This window comes from Babylonia areolata, chromosome 28 (genome assembly GCF_041734735.1).
Source record: "Babylonia areolata isolate BAREFJ2019XMU chromosome 28, ASM4173473v1, whole genome shotgun sequence".
Classification (NCBI taxonomy): Eukaryota; Metazoa; Mollusca; class Gastropoda; order Neogastropoda; family Buccinidae; genus Babylonia; species Babylonia areolata.
The window spans coordinates 3,817,143-3,835,316 of record NC_134903.1 but is presented as its reverse complement, the minus strand read 5'-3'; the positions used below and the strand labels follow the sequence as shown (position 1 = coordinate 3,835,316).

General features: G+C 45.4%; 1 protein-coding gene across 1 annotated transcript; it reads left to right on the top strand.

Annotated features, from left to right (window-relative positions):
• The first annotated feature begins 1,566 nt into the window (after nucleotides 1–1,566).
• LOC143301758 (histamine H1 receptor-like) lies at nucleotides 1,567–8,887 on the top strand. The gene is made up of 4 exons (XM_076616146.1): nucleotides 1,567–1,883; nucleotides 3,346–3,518; nucleotides 7,827–8,470; nucleotides 8,555–8,887. Exons 1-4 carry the CDS (start codon nucleotides 1,567–1,569, stop codon nucleotides 8,885–8,887), a joined length of 1,467 nt encoding a protein of 488 aa, XP_076472261.1.
• Nucleotides 8,888–18,174: the final 9,287 nt, after the last annotated feature.

The window sequence follows — 18,174 nt, the reverse complement described above, 5'->3', positions numbered from 1 at the left end:
GTACACATTGCATGTGCGTTTTTCACATGGAAAAGCAAACCACTTCGTGATCGCCTGGGGACAGACTTTGAAGCTAATGATGACATTTTCCACTCGACAGATTCTTCCGAAGCGTGTTGGAGGTTGAATTTCTTATGTGCAGCGTTCCTTTGTACGGGGCTAAAATGGAGCCTTTATTGCCGATGTTCGATTTAACGTTTTTGATAAACATGGACAGACATGGTATGAAGAAGCGTGTTATAGCTATTCTCTAAAAAAACAAAAACAAAAACCCCAGTAAAACCGTATGGATGCTGGTGCAAGTGTAAGTGTCATAAGATGTTACGTGTGTGCGGTATCTCTATAAATTTTGAGAGAATTTAACACATCATTTTGAAGGTGAGTGCTTATGCTTGATAAAAAATGCCGTGTGTACATCAAATAATTTAAATGAATAATGCCTTATACAGGAAGTTTAACTGTGCTATACACAATCACTTGAACGTTAATGTTTCTGACTTTGTAAAATATTTGTTATTTACTGTTTCTCTTGTTAAACCAAAGACTTCTTTGAATTTATTAATTAAATTTTTTTTTTCATTCGTCTGTCAGACAAAAGGTTAATTAATGGCTTTTCCTTTCACGTTGTTCACAAAGTAATTTTTGACTCATCTCATGTGCGCGCGCGCGCGTGTGTGTGTATGTGTTAAACTTTTACAGATTTATTTTCTCTGAAAATTCTTTGTCTGCCAATACCAACTTTGGAATCGTCATACCAATAACTGGTTGCAGTTCGTCCGGGTTAATGGATTATGAACGGTTTATTTCGTTGAGACTTCTGATCGAGAAATTTATAACTGGGCTCTACCCAGTTGCCTGAACGTGTGTCTGGGTGTGAAGACGGCATATCGTTTTTCTTGTTCGCAATTAAGAGAAAAGAAATATAAATTCTGGACTGAACACACCCAGCGACACTTACTACACCATCGACGTGTTTACTGCATATGAATAATTCAATGTGGATTCTGATTTAACTAGCGGTACACAGGTGCGCAGATCTAGAGAAAACGGTTACATGTTGCGGTGTGCTTGAGGCGATGGCAACATCTCCTTCACCAGGAAATTAATTGATAAATAACAAAAATCTTAAATAATCGAGATGCATCGAAATAACATGATTTAAACGGTGTTATCACTCCGAATAGTCAATTTTTAACGCTAGAAAACAAATTTGAATGTCAGTTTTGGGTGTCAGATGGCAGATGCGTTTTAGCGCTGCGAGTTATTCTCTTGCTTCATATTTCATTCGTCTTTGAAAGATGGCATTCAAATGTGAAAATGAATACTGAATCTAGATGTCAACGATCACCAGTACATAAGACGTAAAATCAAACAAAACAGAATCCTCCTGAAATCAATAAACATTTCAATGAAGACGTTTCAAATATTTTTTGGGGGGATTTATAATGTTCTAGAAAACAACAAAACGAAATAGAAACTGAACCCCCCCCCCGCCCCCCCCACAAAAAAACAATCCCCCCCCCCCCCCGCACCCCAAACCAACAGAACCCCTAAAACTATACCAAGATGAATGGAAGCAGTATCAGCAGAGTCGCTAACGAAAGCTCCAGAACCAGCAGTGCTCTTACTGCCATCAGCTCCAGCAGTGATGACAAATACAGCAGTGAGATTCCAGAGGTGGAGAAAATCATCGAGGCCACAGTGCTGGGACTGATCTCCCTTGTGTCGGGATTGTCGAACTTGTCCCTGTGGGTGGTGATTCTGGGAACGAGGTCTTTACGTCAGCAGTCGGCCATGTTGCTGTTGCTGTGTCTCTCCCTGGCTGATCTGCTGGTGTCCTTCTTCAGCATGCCCATCACGGTTGGGACCATCGCTTCTGGCAGGTCTGTGTGTGTGTGTGTGGGAGGGTGGCGGGGGTGGGGGTGGGGGTGATTTGTGTTTGTGTGTGCCGTATGGGGGGGGGGGGGGGAGAGTGCGTGCGTGCGGGGTGATTGTGTGTGTGTGTGTGGGGAGGGGGGGGGGGGTTGGTGGGGGGAGAGGGAGGGGTAGGGGTTGTGGTAGTTGGTGGGTTGGTGGGTTGGCGGGGGGGGGGGGGGAGGGGAGGGGGGGAAAGGGGTGTGTGATTCGTGTGCGATTGTATGTAGGGGTGGGAAGTAGCTGTATTGGTGTATTAATATTTGTGTATGTTGTATGTGTGGGGGTGGGGTGAGGGTGGGGGTGTGTGTGATGGTATGTGTGAGTGGGGGTAGTTGGTGGTTGGTGGGTTTGTGTATGTTAAATGCGTGTGTGTGTGTGTATGTGTGTATGTGGTTGGGGTGTGTTCGGCGTGGGGTGTGATTCTGATTGTATGTGTATACGGGTTAGTATGGGTGTGTGTGTGGAGTGGGGAGGGGGGGAGGTAAAGGGTCATTAACTACTATGATAAATGCTTTATATCTAAATGGCAAAGTGTGTGAGAGAGAGACAGAGAGACTGAGACAGAGAGAGAGAGAGAGGGAGAGAGAGAGAATGCGTGCGTGCGTGCGTGCGTACGCCTTGACGTTTTTGCCTTGTGGTAGTCGTCTTTAAGGTACTTTATTTAAAGGATGAAGAGCCATATGAATCGGTTGAGTCCATTTAACAAAAATGTTAATTTTTTCTTGCATGGTAAGAGAAACCTACTGATCATTAGTATTGCTCCTATCGAAAGTGATGTCATCAGCAGGCATTTCGCAGTGTGTTTCTATGAATAAAAGTTGATCATTTATGTACAAGGAAAACGACAGAGGGCCAAAGTCTGAACCCTGTGTGATACCAAATTTGTTTGGAAGTCTTTGTATTTAAAGAGAATACTTGTTGCATTTTGCCTGTTTGAAAGAAAGGATGAAATCAATACCTATGCCCTGTGAGATAATCTATAGAATGATGATTTTTTTAAAAAGTCATGATTGATAACGTCAAAAGCTTTTGTGAAATCTAAGAAAAGAACGTCAGGTAAATTGTTAAGTATTGATACTAGAATAGCATTTGTCTTTTAGATTTGTTAGAGCTGTGTGGCAAGTGATTCGTATCGTATCGTATCGTATCGTGTCGTGTCGTATCGTATTGTGTCGCGTCGTATCGTATCGTATCGTATAGTATCGTATCGTATTGTGTCGCGTCGTATCGTATCGTATCGTGTCGTATCGTATAGTATAGTATCGTATCGTATCGTATCGTATCGTATCGTGTCGTGTCGTGTCGTATCGTATCGTGTCGTATCGTATCGTATCGTATAGTATCGTATCGTATCGTATTGTGTCGCGTCGTATCGTATCGTGTCGTATCGTATTGTGTCGTATCGTATCGTACCCGCCGTGTATGCAGGTGGGTGCTGGGAGAAGGGATGTGCACAGTGACGGCATTCCTCAACATGGTGACGTTGGTGAGCAGCGTCATGTCTCTGGGGCTGATCAGCATCAACCGCTACGTCAAGATCTGCCGGCCCCACCACTACAACCGCCTCTACACCCTTCCCAGGATGCTCCTCATGTCCTTCGGTACGTCATCACATATGTGACCTCATTTTCTGTCAGTGGCGTATAATCATTACGTCAGGTCGATGTCAGTTAATGTATTGACGTCATGTTTGCCAACCATCTCAGGTCTTCAAGGCGAAGAGCGGGAGAGTATGACACGTCACGTGTTCTCACATGTCGTTGTAACATGACGTCACTTGTTCAGCACCAAGTCCCGTGTCTTAGAAGCAGAGTCTTAGACGATGTCAGACATGTCCGCGGGTTCGATTCCCATACACGGATCCCCCACCTCAACTGCATGCATGCGTCGCAGGTTTGTGTGTGCATGAAAGCAGGCACGCACAGTACAGATTCTGTGTGTGTGTGTGTGTGTGTGTGTGTGTGTGAAATTGTCATGGATAAATCTAACAACTCAACTAGATCTTAAGTGGTGGTCTGAATGCTAGTCATTTGGTTGAGTTGATAAACCGGGGATAGGGGAGGGAATAATAGTCACTCAGCTCATTTCCAATGTTGCTGGAGATGGACAGCAACCCATAATCCAGAGAAGCCAACCCTCTCGGATCCTGACTGGTACTGCTGTGGTCAGCTCCACAGCACCTGACCAGTCAGTTCTTAGCAGCCCCTCCCCCCCTCCCCCCCAACATGTACAGTGGTCCACCAAGGATATGGGCCCCAAGGAGATCTGCACATTAGCACTTCACTAAGTCCCCAGTACTGGAACACATCCCCTCTTTACTTGCCGAGCCCATTAAACAGGGGTACTGTATACTAAATGTTTTTTTTTTTTTTTTTTTTTTTTAATGAATGTGAGATGTAATCCGCCCATCTAAAAACAAAAATAACTCGTGTGAGACAAGCAGACACACAGCCCCACTTAATACCCTGCTAGCATAACCAGTGATATAGTGGAGCCATTTTTACGCCCGTTATACATTTCCAATCATTTTACCAAGTAACATAATTTAACACACGAAACTGTAGTGCAGTACTGTAAACATATATTCACAGAATCACAGAAAAGCCTTTTGCCCTCATAATCAGTGTCCATTTATGTGCTTTTTGATCACTTGTTGTGAACAGACCCTTGTTTAAATCAGGCATAGTGTATACTACATTTACCTACAGCTCAATAAAGATTTAACTCTGTGGAAAATACATGGTCCTTAAACTTTTTGTCAATGTGATTTTTGAAGGCGTTTACCGATGGTGCATTGATGGTGTCATAGGAAAGGTTATTCCACAGATTTAAAGAATAGAGATCAGGTTCGATCACCATTGTATTCAGCTTCCACAAGAGCCACACCTCATGTTACACGCAGAAAGATCCAGACACTGTTGACCTCTGCCCAAGCAATCCCTCTAGAACAGAATGGGAACTTCAGCCTGGACAGAAACTGACCCTGAAACGTTTATTCGAAGACAGAAAATTATACGGGTGCTGATAACCACAGCTACAGACCTGAAACCCAAGAGTTCTAAACCGTCGAACCTCTGCTTGACCAGACAGCAGCCGTTCTCACATTGACTAACACCAGTGCTGATGATCACAACTGCAGATCTGAAACCGAACAGATCTAAATCGTCGCACATCTACTTGACCAGACAGCACTCAGTCTCATACTGATCAAACTCAACAGCTCCAACTGAACTGTAATTATCTTAACAGTGAACGTCACTGTTAAAACATAGATCTAACCATATAGATTAGTCTGCATTTCAAAACCACTTGTGGAACTTACGTCGACTAGGCAGTAAACTTGCTTCAACCCAATGAGCGAAAATTAATTATAGGGTACTTACAGACATTGAGTATGGAGAAACAGATTTGAAGTAGAATCCACTTAATCTCCTCCAAAGCAAAATACCACACTCCTTAAATCACATGTCTACAACAATTCAAGGCATACTTTGCACACCACGAACTCATTGCAAGCTTAACCTTCACGTCTCTTCACTGAACCCAAGAGAAAGAACAGCTAAAACTCTGCTAACAACATCCGTGACACTGAACAGCTTATGCCATTTTGGATCAGCGTCTTTGATTGGACATCCTCTCGCTAGACCACCAAAGTGATGACTGATCTTCTCACTGGATTGCCCCAGAACGTTCTGCCGACCGGTTGAAAACCCAACGCTAGCAACTCTGTCGGAATCCTCCTGTCTAAAATAGACTGTTCCTAAGTGGAGGGAAGGTTCTTACAACCCTTAATCCTCAATGAACATCGCCCACAAATCCATTGGCACACGGCAATTTTCACCAATGTAAATTTTGCAGATGGGTCAAGCCATTAGACATGGTGAATCCCTGACGCTGAGGCCCTTTTTGGGATTGACAAATATCTTTTTCCTTTTTGCAAGATATTGTGCTGTCACAGAAAGTGGAAATGCCAAAGCACATCGTTCTGGCCACTGCAGTTCGCCATCGAACAGGAAGGGCTGAACATGTCAGCATTTGGAATCACTCTGGCCACTGTGTCTGAAGTTGTGCCCCTGGACTTGAAACTGCAGTTGCATCAAAGCAGTAGCTTGCTGCCAGAAAGAAACTCTCCTGATAACGTGATTCTTCACTTCTGCAGATATAATGTTGATTTACAGGGTCTGTCATAGCACGTTCAACACATGGAACTGCCATTCCAGAAGTGACATGAAACTCTGGAATCGAGGCCCAGACAGGTGCTCAGTAGCACACAGCTTTCATCAAGTTTCAGGTTTTAATTATCCTTTCACTCCTATTGGAGTATGGAGGATTACTGCAAAATAAACTTTTCATGCCCAGAACAAACATTTCCAAATACACAACAATGTCACATAAAAGTTGAGAAAACACAAATGTCTTTTAACTCCAAAAGTATAACTAGACAACATTTGCAAATCTAATCATCTTACTTACAGCTAAAATGACTCTTTTTTGCCTCCTTTGAGCATATTACAAAAATTAAAAACCGATTTTGGAGACAAATATTTTTTAGGAACATATCTATTTCGTAACTGATCATAATTGGGACATTCCATTATAAAATGAAACTCATCACCAACCAATCACAGACATGTTACAAACCTTACAAAGCCGTAACTCTCGTGGTATGCCTTTGTGTCTCCCTGTTTCTATTTCCAGCTTATGATTACTACTTCGAAATCTGAAGAAACTGATAACGTAATTATCAGGCATTTGACTTATATATTTTTCTCTACCATATCCACTTTTGAAATTTCGATAAAACAAACACACACACCTAGCCTTGAGCGTCAGGCTCCAGAGCTCCAGCCATGTTTCACAAATGATAATGTGGAGCCTGTACTAAACATTGTTGACACTCGTTCCCCTACTAGAGAGTCTGCAGATGTTCTGCTATGTACCACTTCAGGTAGATTCTGACCAGATATCTACACGTCTTCTGTCAGCAATGAATTCCAGGATAGAAAGGGTGGGTGTCACTCACTAGGACGAATCTGATCATTGTGCAAGAGCAGTAAATAATTGACTGTGCAACTTGTGGTTCATACTATCACAGACTGTGTAACCGTGCAATACTTTCTGCAGATGTCACTGGATGTAACCAGACAACTGGGTCAGGAGTATGCCTTTGTCACGTTTGACATTGCAGTTGCAATGAAAGCACCAATGACCTTTTGGCAAAACAAACAGCCCCAGAGCGAACGTTGTGCTTCGTGGAGTGTCTCACTTGTTCTTTCCCTGATAGTCTCGGAAACCCCATGAGAGGAACGGCCTTTAGAGGCATTGTTCAGTTCAGCAACCGCACTGCGGGCTCCACTGAAGCGTTTGTTGCCGGGAAACACAACAATCCTGGTGTGTGAAGCTCTGTAGAGACTTCTTCTGGGACAATTTCTTAAGTCTCACTAAGTGCAAAGGAACTCTTTGAGGACACAAGTGAGCATCTTGATGATCTTGTTGATCACACGCTTTCGACACATTACAAAAACAGGGTATTTGTAACCAAATCCTGGTATATTCATACCATATTTCATTTTGGCAGACAGGTGTTTTTTTATGGCAGCTGATCAAACTCTCCGAGTCGGGAAAGCATAATGAAAATCGCTTCCACCCCCCAACCCCTCCCCACCAGGGTGGGGGGGTTATGGTCACCTGAATCACAATGTGGTAATATATTGTATAGTACTTGATCGTATCATATGGTATTTTCCTGTTGAACCATATCGTATCGTTTCATGTTCTGCTATATCCAATGTTCTTGTATGTGCAAAAAAAAAAAAAGAAAAAAAAAAGAAAAAAAAAAGCGTACCCCCCCCCAACACACACACACACACACCCATGATAACTCCTGACCAAAAGGTGTGTTATTGCAGGTGTGTGGTGCCTGTCGGCAGCTCTCTCCAGCCCCCCTCTGCTGGGCTGGTGCCGCTACGACTACCTGCCCCGCCAGTCCTTCTGCTTCAGTGACTGGCCTTCCTCCATCTCCTACACCTTCTTCATGATCGTCGTCTGCTTCGGGGGTCCTCTGTCCATGATGACTTTCTGCAACGTCCGCATCCTGCAGACCTACCGCCAGAGCCAGAAGAAGCTGCAGCAGCTGCAGCAGCAGAGTCACAGCAGCTCCTGGCAACCGAGCAGCTCCTCCGCTGCAGAGGGGTCTGCCGGCAACAAACGTCCTATGAGGAGACGTCCGCAGGATGTGTCTGTCCAGGTAGTGGTCACTCCCGCAGATAAGGAGACTACGAGTTCCTCAGTGGACGGGGAGAACGTATCATCGAATTCTGCACAGCCGCCATTACTGCTGGACGTGGGGGTCGGGGGTGGGTCGGAGCCAGTGGGTGACGACGATCATGCTGTGTCTGAACTGACCACGATGACTGGCCAGGCAGATTCTTCCTCTTTCTGTTCCGCTAGTCAGAGCGAGGAGACGGACCCCGCGGATCTCAAAATAGGTCCGTGGTCTGACTCAGCTTTGGCTTCTTCCAGCATGGCTACCACGTCTTCAATGATGCAGGATGCGAGTCAACAAAGCTCACCTGTCACCAGGAAAAGCCCCTCCCCCTCCCCCCTCTCTCATTCCCCTTCCTCCTCCGCTTACCAGAGACAGCAGCAGAAGAAGAAAGAGAAACGGCGTGCAGAGGAGTTCCAGTTGGCGTTGATGCTGATGGTGGTGGTGGTGGTGTTCTTGGTGTGCTGGTTCCCTTTCTGCATCACCATGTTCCTGTCGGTCTTCGCTCCGAACGCGTTGCCTCGCCCCCCGGACATGTTCACCCTGCTGCTGGGCTACAGCAACAGCTGCGTCAACCCCATTGTGTACGGCGTCAGCAACAAGCGGGTCAAGCAGGGCTACAAGTCTTTCTGGCACCAGTTCTGCGCCTGCTGCGGCAAAGGAGGGGGCCAGCGCTTCGACGACCAACACAGGAGCATCACTTGAGTCGTTTTGGAATAAAGTGGGGACAACTTTTTTTTTTTTTTTTGGGGGGGGGGTGAGGGGGGAGGGGGGAGGAACTGGGGCGGGGGGAGGGGGGAGGAACTGGGGCGGGGGGGGGAGGGTCCCGGGAACTTTGAGACATTTTGTTTTCCATATTTCAACGATGATGATGGTGGACAACATTCTTTTTTTTGTTTTGTTTTGTTTTTGTTCCCAAGAACTTGGGACAATTTCTTTTCCATATTTCAACGATGACGATGACTGATCATGGGGGAGATCAAGATTAATTCTTGATGCAGTGGGTCCATTTCGGTTTGGGAACTACCTACTTCACAAAGGCTGTGTATTCTCATGATATATATTCTGGCGTCGACCAGGCTGAGAGATAAGACACCTGCAGTGTTGGGTCAGTAAATCTGATCTCTGCGCCTCCTGCTGTTGATAGCTGGGTGGGAGTGGGGTTGAAGGGGTGGGGACTTGGGGGCTGGGGGTTGGGGGTGTGGGGGGAGGGGGGTGGGCAGTATATGAACCACTAATGGAGGACCAGCACTCCAGTAACAGTCATGCACTTTTTTTTTATTTTAGGCCTCTAAAAAAAAAAAACATTCTTAATCAGTGTGTGTGTGTGTGTGTGTGTGTGTGTGTGTGTGTGTCCCTCTCTCTCTCTCTGTGTTGTTTGCTGCAAAGGCATTGAATTGTTTCATGTTGTTTTTATCTGTGTGTGTGTGTGCGCGCACGTGTGTGTGTGTGTTCTTTCATTCATTAGTTTAAGGTCTTTTCACTGTCTAGTGATATTAGAGAAAACAATCCAAAACTGTCGCCAGACGGCAAACCCTTGACACCCAGTGACATGGTTATTATCACGCTAGACATGCTCACTCTCCCAAACCGTGAAAACTTGACAAAAAGAATAATCATTATATAAATTTGATACACCCCCTAAACCAAACCATGCACACACACAATCACAAAAAAAGGGAGATATAAATTAAAAAAGAAGTATGATCTCCACTCACACACACACACAATTACGCCATCCAAACCACACTCACACACACACACACACGTCCGCCTAGGAAACGAGAGAATCTGAGCGCGCTGTTCCAATCACGGCTCAGCCGCCGGTATTTTCTCCCCCTCCACTAGACCTTGAGCGGTGATCTGGACGCTAGTCATTCGGATGAGATGATAAACCGAGGTCCCGTATGCTGCATGCACTTAGCGCACGTAAAAGAACCCACGGCAACAAAAGGGTTGTTCCTGGACAACAGGGACTCAGGGGTGATCTGTGGACAACAGGGACTGAGGGGTGATCTGTGGACAACAGGGACTCAGGGGTGATCTGTGGACAACAGGGACTGAAGGGTGATCAGTGGACAACAGGGACTGAAGGGTGATCAGTGGACAACAGGGACTGAGGGGTGATCTGTGGACAACAGGGACTTAGGGGTGGTGGGGACAACAGGGACTCAGGGGTGATCTGTGGACAACAGGGACTTAGGGGTGGTGGACAACAGGGACTCAGGGGTGGTGGACAACAGGGACTGAGGGGTGAACTGTGGACAACAGGGACTGAGGGGTGATCTGTGGACAACAGGGACTGAGGGGTGATCTGTGGACAACAGGGACTGAGGGGTGATCTGTGGACAACAGGGACTGAGGGGTGATCTGTGGACAACAGGGACTTAGGGGTGGTGGACAACAGGGACTTAGGGGTGATCTGTGGACAACAGGGACTTAGGGGTGATCTGTGGACAACAGGGACTTAGGGGTGGTGGACAACAGGGACTTAGGGGTGATCTGTGGACAACAGGGACTTAGGGGTGATCTGTGGACAACAGGGACTGAAGGGTGATCAGTGGACAACAGGGACTGAGGGGTGATCTGTGGACAACAGGGACTGAGGGGTGATCTGTGGACAACAGGGACTTAGGGGTGATCTGTGGACAACAGGGACTGAGGGTGATCTGTGGACAACAGGGACTGAGGGGTGGTGGACAACAGGGACTGAGGGTGATCTGTGGACAACAGGGACTCAGGGCTGATCTGTGGACAACAGGGACTCAGGGGTGATCTGTGGACAACAGGGACTGAGGGGTGATCTGTGGACAACAGGGACTGAGGGGTGGTGGACAACAGGGACTGAGGGTGATCTGTGGACAACAGGGACTCAGGGCTGATCTGTGGACAACAGGGACTCAGGGCTGATCAGTGGACAACAGGGACTGAGGGGTGATCTGTGGACAACAGGGACTGAGGGTGATCTGTGGACAACAGGGACTGAGGGTGATCTGTGGACAACAGGGACTGAGGGGTGGTGGACAACAGGGACTCAGGGGGGATCTGTGGACAACAGGGACTGAGGGGTGGTGGACAACAGGGACTGAGGGGTGGTGGACAACAGGGACTCAGGGGGGATCTGTGGACAACAGGGACTGAGGGGTGGTGGACAACAGGGACTCAGGGGTGATCTGTGGACAACAGGGACTGAGGGGTGATCAGTGGACAACAGGGACTGAGGGTGATCTGTGGACAACAGGGACTCAGGGCTGATCAGTGGACAACAGGGACTGAGGGTGATCTGTGGACAACAGGGACTGAGGGGTGATCAGTGGACAACAGGGACTGAGGGTGATCTGTGGACAACAGGGACTGAGGGTGATCTGTGGACAACAGGGACTCAGGGGTGATCAGTGGACAACAGGGACTCAGGGGTGATCAGTGGACAACAGCGACTCAGGGCTGATCAGTGGACAACAGGGACTGAGGGTGAACTGTGGACAACAGGGACTCAGGGGTGGTGGACAACAGGGACTCAGGGGTGATCTGTGGACAACAGGGACTCAGGGCTGATCAGTGGACAACAGGGACTCAGGGCTGATCTGTGGACAACAGGCACTGAGGGGTGATATCTGGACAACAGGGACTCAGGGGTGATCTGTGGACAACAGGGACTGAGGGGTGATCTGTGGACAACAGGGACTGAGGGGTAAACTGTGGACAACAGGAACTCAGGGGTGATCTGTGGACAACAGGGACTCAGGGGTGATCTGTGGACAACAGGGACTCAGGGGTGATCTGTGGACAACAGGGACTCAGGGCTGATCAGTGGACAACAGGGACTCAGGGGTGATCTGTGGACAACAGGGACTGAGGGGTAAACTGTGGACAACAGGAACTCAGGGGTGATCTGTGGACAACAGGGACTGATCTGTGGACAACAGGGACTGAGGGGTGATCTGTGGACAACAGGGACTGAGGGGTGATCTGTGGACAACAGGGACTGAGGGGTGATCTGTGGACAACAGGGACTCAGGGGTGGTGGACAACAGGGACTCAGGGGTGGTGGACAACAGGGACTGAGGGGTGATCTGTGGACAACAGGGACTGAGGGGTGATCAGTGGACAACAGGGACTGAGGGGTGATCTGTGGACAACAGGGACTCAGGGGTGATCTGTGGACAACAGGGACTGAGGGGTGATCTGTGGACAACAGGGACTGAGGGGTGATCTGTGGACAACAGGGACTCAGGGATGATCTGTGGACAACAGGAACTCAGGGCTGATCAGGGATGATCTGTGGACAACAGGGACTTAGGGGTGATCTGTGGGCAACAGGGGCTTAGGGGTGATCTGTGGACAACAGGGACTTAGGGGTGATCTGTGGACAACAGGGACTCAGGGGTGAAGCTAGCTTTGGCCAGTAATACCAGCCTCACTCCCACCCTTCCCATTCCAGGGCTCAGATAATTCAACCCTTGGCCACAAGAACTGGCCAGTCTCTGAAATTCCAAACGAGTGTTCAGTCAGCCATACAGTAGCTGTAACCGACAGTGCTATTTTGAGTTCAACTGCTACCACACTGTGCACAATATTAACCTGCACATGAAAATCATACCATGCACTCAGTACACAACTAGTGCTGAAACAGACCTACTCATGCCAAGTAGACATTTCAAAGCACATCCCCAGACAAGTTCAGAAGATAATTCATTGTCCTTAAATGGAGATGCTTGGTGTGGTGGCACACAGTTAAATTCTATATAGTACAAATATAGACATGCATAAGCCATTTAGCTAATTTGAACACGCACAGAAACACACAATCTCAGCTGCATCAAATATCCATGCGTCTGCCATCAGTCTCCATTTCACACTCGTTATAAAAAATTACTAAAGACATGTAAAACGGCCTTCAAATATAAACAAGTAGGTTACAATAATAAATAAGCCCCAAAATCAAGAAATCCGTGTGCATGTGTGTGTGTGTGTGTGTGTGTGTGCACTGTAAATATTTGTATCTATTAGATTTATTGTATTATCTATCCTTATATGAATGTATCCATGAAATACGTCTGCGTAGTTATTGTTCCAAAGTATCTTGTGTATGATACAGTCGAGTCTTCATTTTCTAGTGTTTTAACAATTATTTCATTCACAAATGGAAATATTACACGGGTTTTAACAGGCATATGATCAGAATCAATTCTTTCATCCACGTATAATTCACACGAATCAAAACAAGTGACAGAAGATTATTAGAATAGAATAATCAGCCACACAACAACCAGAATCAGATATATATGTATAGCGACCCTGAAGGTTGCCTTTACTTAAACCATTCAAAATACTCATATGTAAAGTTGTGTATAAGTTCAAAAAAGATTTGTCATAGCTGTTCAAATAATGATCTTGAGAGCATCATTCAGGAGTGTAAGAATAACATTTACACTGCATTTCGATAATATCATTTTCAGAGCAATTCTGAAAAAAATATTTAAAGGTCTGCTGTTTACCGGAGACACACAGAGACAATGATAAAGGTCGCCAGAGACAGACACAGACACAGACAGAGAGACAAACAGAGCAGAGAGAGAGAGACAGAGACAGAGACAGAGAGAGAACCACAGCTGAAATAACATTCTTCAAAAGCAAACCAGAACTCATACCGTTCCTTCAAACGACCCATCACCCAAGTTCTAACGGACGCACACAACTCACCCCCTCGACCATCTTTTAAGCAGCAAAGGACGAAAGAGCCCAGAGACCGAAGCCGTGATCTTGGAACAGCAGAAAAAGCTTCAAAAGGTGCTGCCGCTTTGGACATATTTTTACACCAGCACTTGGCCAGCCACAAACCAGGACCCACGGACAGCCGGAACACACCTACACATACGTACGTGACCAGAACAATGCACACTACACTGATCTCAACCAAAACTAACCCCCCCCCCCCCCCGCCCCCCCCCCATTCACCCGCCTTTTCTTTTTGCGGGTGTGCTTACAGTTTTCAGCCTAGTGGATCCTTGACAGCCAGGGCTGAGTGAGGGCAGCTGGGTACAGACATGGATATAAAAGTTTAGACAAACCCAAAACTCCCCTGTCGGAGCAAGAAATTAGCGGTCTATGCATTCAGCTTGCATGGTTTGAGCGCAGGCCACACACACACACACACACACACTTGACACACACACGCACACACACGAGAAAAAAAAAATAGAGAAAAAAGCAAGAAGAACCGAAAGCACAGAGAATACCCGTTTTAGAGTTATGCGTGCGTGAGAATGACTGGTGCGAAAACGCTTAGATTTGTCTACGCACAAGATTCAGCGCTATATAAATACCATTATTATTATTATTACCCCTTGATATTCACTCTGGGCTGCTGATTATGGAGTGCTACCAGTTCCTCCAACAACAACGTGCAGTGCCCTAAGGTCAGCACTCTTTCTTTCCTCTTGGAGAGGGGACGAAGCGCACAGCTCAGTCCGTCACGTGGATTGTCCACACAGTGTGTGGAAACACACCGGCACCTCCCTTCTGTCTGCACATCTTGCTGACTGATGTCGGTGCTTCTTCAGCTTCTGCTGGCTGTGTGTGTGTGTGTGTGTGTGTGTGCTGAACATGACGACCGCCTCCGATTTATCACGCTCGGTAAGATTTATGTGCTATAGAAAAGAAAAAAAACCCAAAAAACAAAAAAAACAAAAACAACAAAAAACAAACAAACAACAACCCCCCCCCCCCCAAAAAAAAAACAACAAACAAAAAACAACCCCAACCCCACCCCCTAAAACAACAACAACAACAAAAAACAAACAAAAACAAACTGACAACAACCACCAACCAAAAAACAGAAACAAAAACAAAAACAACCCCCCCCCAAAAAAAAAATCAAACAACAACAACAAAAAACAAACAAACCAAAGAACAAAGAATTTTTTTTTTTTACAACACTCTTGTTAGTGACTTCCTCTCCGACATTTTTTAATCGCGGTACCACTCCTACTAAACATCCTCCACACCCAGCGAAAATCAGTTTTTGAGGTTAGATGTTGAACCAGGACTGGCTTTTGGACATTTCACCACTTTCTCATGTAAACAAAAACTGCAGGACTTGGAGTCATTACACACACACACACACACACACACTGTCTCTCTCTGTCTGTCTGTGTGTCTCTGTCTCTGTCTGTCTGTCTCTCTGTAGATACATTATTAAAATCACATTCAAATATAATAATTATATTGGGTTACGCTGCTGGTCAGGCATCTGCTTGGCAGATGTGGTGTAGCGTATATAGACTTGGCTCGGCGAACGCAGTTACGCCTCCTTGAGCTACTGATACTGATACTGATTATACAAATGTTCGTCAACACGTGAAAGACACTCATTCACTCAAGCATAACCATTATGCATCCTTTCCTCCGTTCTTTTGGTTATTTTATTTCATTTTATTTTTTTGGGTCCTCAAAGTGAAAGTCCAACACTTTAACCACTCGGCTATTGCACCCTTGTCTGTCCATGGGTTTGAGTCCAATGCACGCACCGGGATTTTCACTCCCTCCCCTTCCCCCTGCTTTTGAAGAAATAAACATACTTCAGAGTAGGTGGTGCAAGAGGGGGGTGGGAGGTAGTTCTTTTAAATCAAGGACACCATACTGGTCTGTTGTCAATCGAGAAACATTATTTTACACTCTTCACCTCTATCCACAAATGTACATGAACGTGCATGCCTCTTCTAACCGGGAGAAAAAAAATATGCAGAGGCATATAACATCGCGGAGCTGAGTTCACATGGGGGAGGTTTTTTAAAATTTTATTTCCCACTGTTATATTGTTGTGCTTCTGCTGTTTTTATTGACCATGAACAGACCGCTATTTTACGGGATGGGGGATTATACAAGGAGTTGTGTGTGTGTGTGTGTGTGTGTGTGTGTGTGTGTGTGTCGCTGTGGACATACAACCTAAGCTTGGAATTGTTTACGCGCCCAGTGCAAATCAGTTCATTTATTCATCTATCCATTTCTTCATTCACTATGTTTATATGTTTGCAAAAAAGTACACACACACACACACACACACACACACACACACACACACACACACACATATATATATACATACACACACACACACATATATATATATATATATATGTGTGTGTGTGTGTGTGTGTGTGTGTGTGTGCATATATGTATATATGTATGTATGTATATTAATATATGTGTGTGTGTGTGTGTGTGTGTGTGTGTGTTGTGTGTTTTCTTTCTTTCTTTTAACGTCTTTTAACACAGTAGTAAGTGATAATAGACGGGTTTGGAGGTGGGGTGGGGGTGGTGGGGAGTAGTACATGTGTATGCCCGCGTGGGGGTTGGGGTCGGATGACTTATACAGGAAAAGAGACAAAAATCGAGGGAGAAGTTAACAGGAAGAACTACAAAAGATAGAACGAACTGTGTAATTGGACTGAACTGGGTGTGAAAATGATTTGAGGTGTGCCATTCAATACACTTAATTAAGTGTTCATCACACGAGTGCATTGCTACTGCGCAAAATATGCGGGAAAATGCACTGTGACCTTCTGGTCTGAAAGGTTTCAACGCTGATTTGGACAATGGAAACGTCAGTGTCATGTAATGTCTTTTTTTCACGTCTCTCTCTCTCTCTGTCTGCCTCTTCCTCTCTCTCCCCCCCCCCACCCCCCTCTGTGTGTGGGTGCGCCACTCTCTTATGACAAGTATTTTCCCCTTTTTTTCCTTGTTGTTTTTGTAGCTTTTTTTTTTTTGTCTTTTTCTTCTTCTCTAACAATGACGTGGTTTCACTGTTGTGACGCATATCTTTGACGTAGCAGCGAATCCCTTCTCCCTCTTGCTTTCACAAACAATCATAAGAAGCAACAACGTCATCTTGGAGATGTTTGGGCATTTTGTATTTTGTATTTTGTATTTCTTTTTATCACAACAGATTTCTCTGTGTGAAATTCGGGCTGCTCTCCCCAGGGAGAGCGCGTCGCTATACTACAGCGCCACCCATTTTTTGGGTATTTTTCCTGCGTGCAGTTTTATTTGGTTTTCCTAGTGACGTGGATTTTTCTACAGAAATTTGCCAGGAACAACCCTTTTGTTGCCGTGGGTTCTTTTACGTGCGCTAAGTGCGTGCTGCACAGGGGACCACGGTTTATTGTCTCATCCTAATGACTAGCGTCCAGACCACCACTCAAGGTCTAGTGGAGGGGGAGAAAATATCGGCGGCTGAGCCGTGATTGCGTTCAGATTCTCTCGCTTCCTAGGCGGACGTGTTACCTCTAGGCCATCACTCCACTATGTGTCTGTTGTTGTAGTTGTTGATGTTGTTGATCCCCACGTGAGCCACTCTCCACTGTCAGTTATGGGAGTTTGTCAGTTTTTTGGGGGGTTCTTTGATGTTGACGAAGATCGACTGCTGTTGAGGTGTTCACTGACGCAGCATGCAGTCTGTTTCCTTCCTTGTTTTAGAAAAAACGAAACGAAACAAACAAAGAAACACCCCCACCTCCTTATAAAGAAATAAAATATTATTTTTTTCAAATGAAGAAAAAAAAAGGAAAGAAAGAAGAAGAAGGAAAAAAGAAAGAAAGAAAAAGAAGAAGGAAAAAAAGAAAGAAAGAAAGAAGAAAAAAGAAAGAAAGAAGAAGAAAAACGAAAGAAAGAAGAAGGAAAAAAAGAAAGAAGAAGAAGGAAAAAAAAAAAAAAAAGAAAGAAAGAAAGAAAGAAGAAAAAAACGAAAGAAAGAAGAAGGAAAAACAGAAAGAAAGCAGAAAAAGAAGGAAAAAAGAAAGAAAGAAAGAAGAAGAAAAGAAAGAAAAAAGAAGAAGAAGAAGGAAAAAAGAAAGAAAGATAGAAGAAGAAGAAGAAGAAAAAAAAGAAAGAAAGAAGAAAACATGGCAACACCCTCACTCATTTGGAGATGTAACAATATCATGTTAGAGATGTAACACTCTCATCTCGAAGATGCAACACCCTCATGTTAA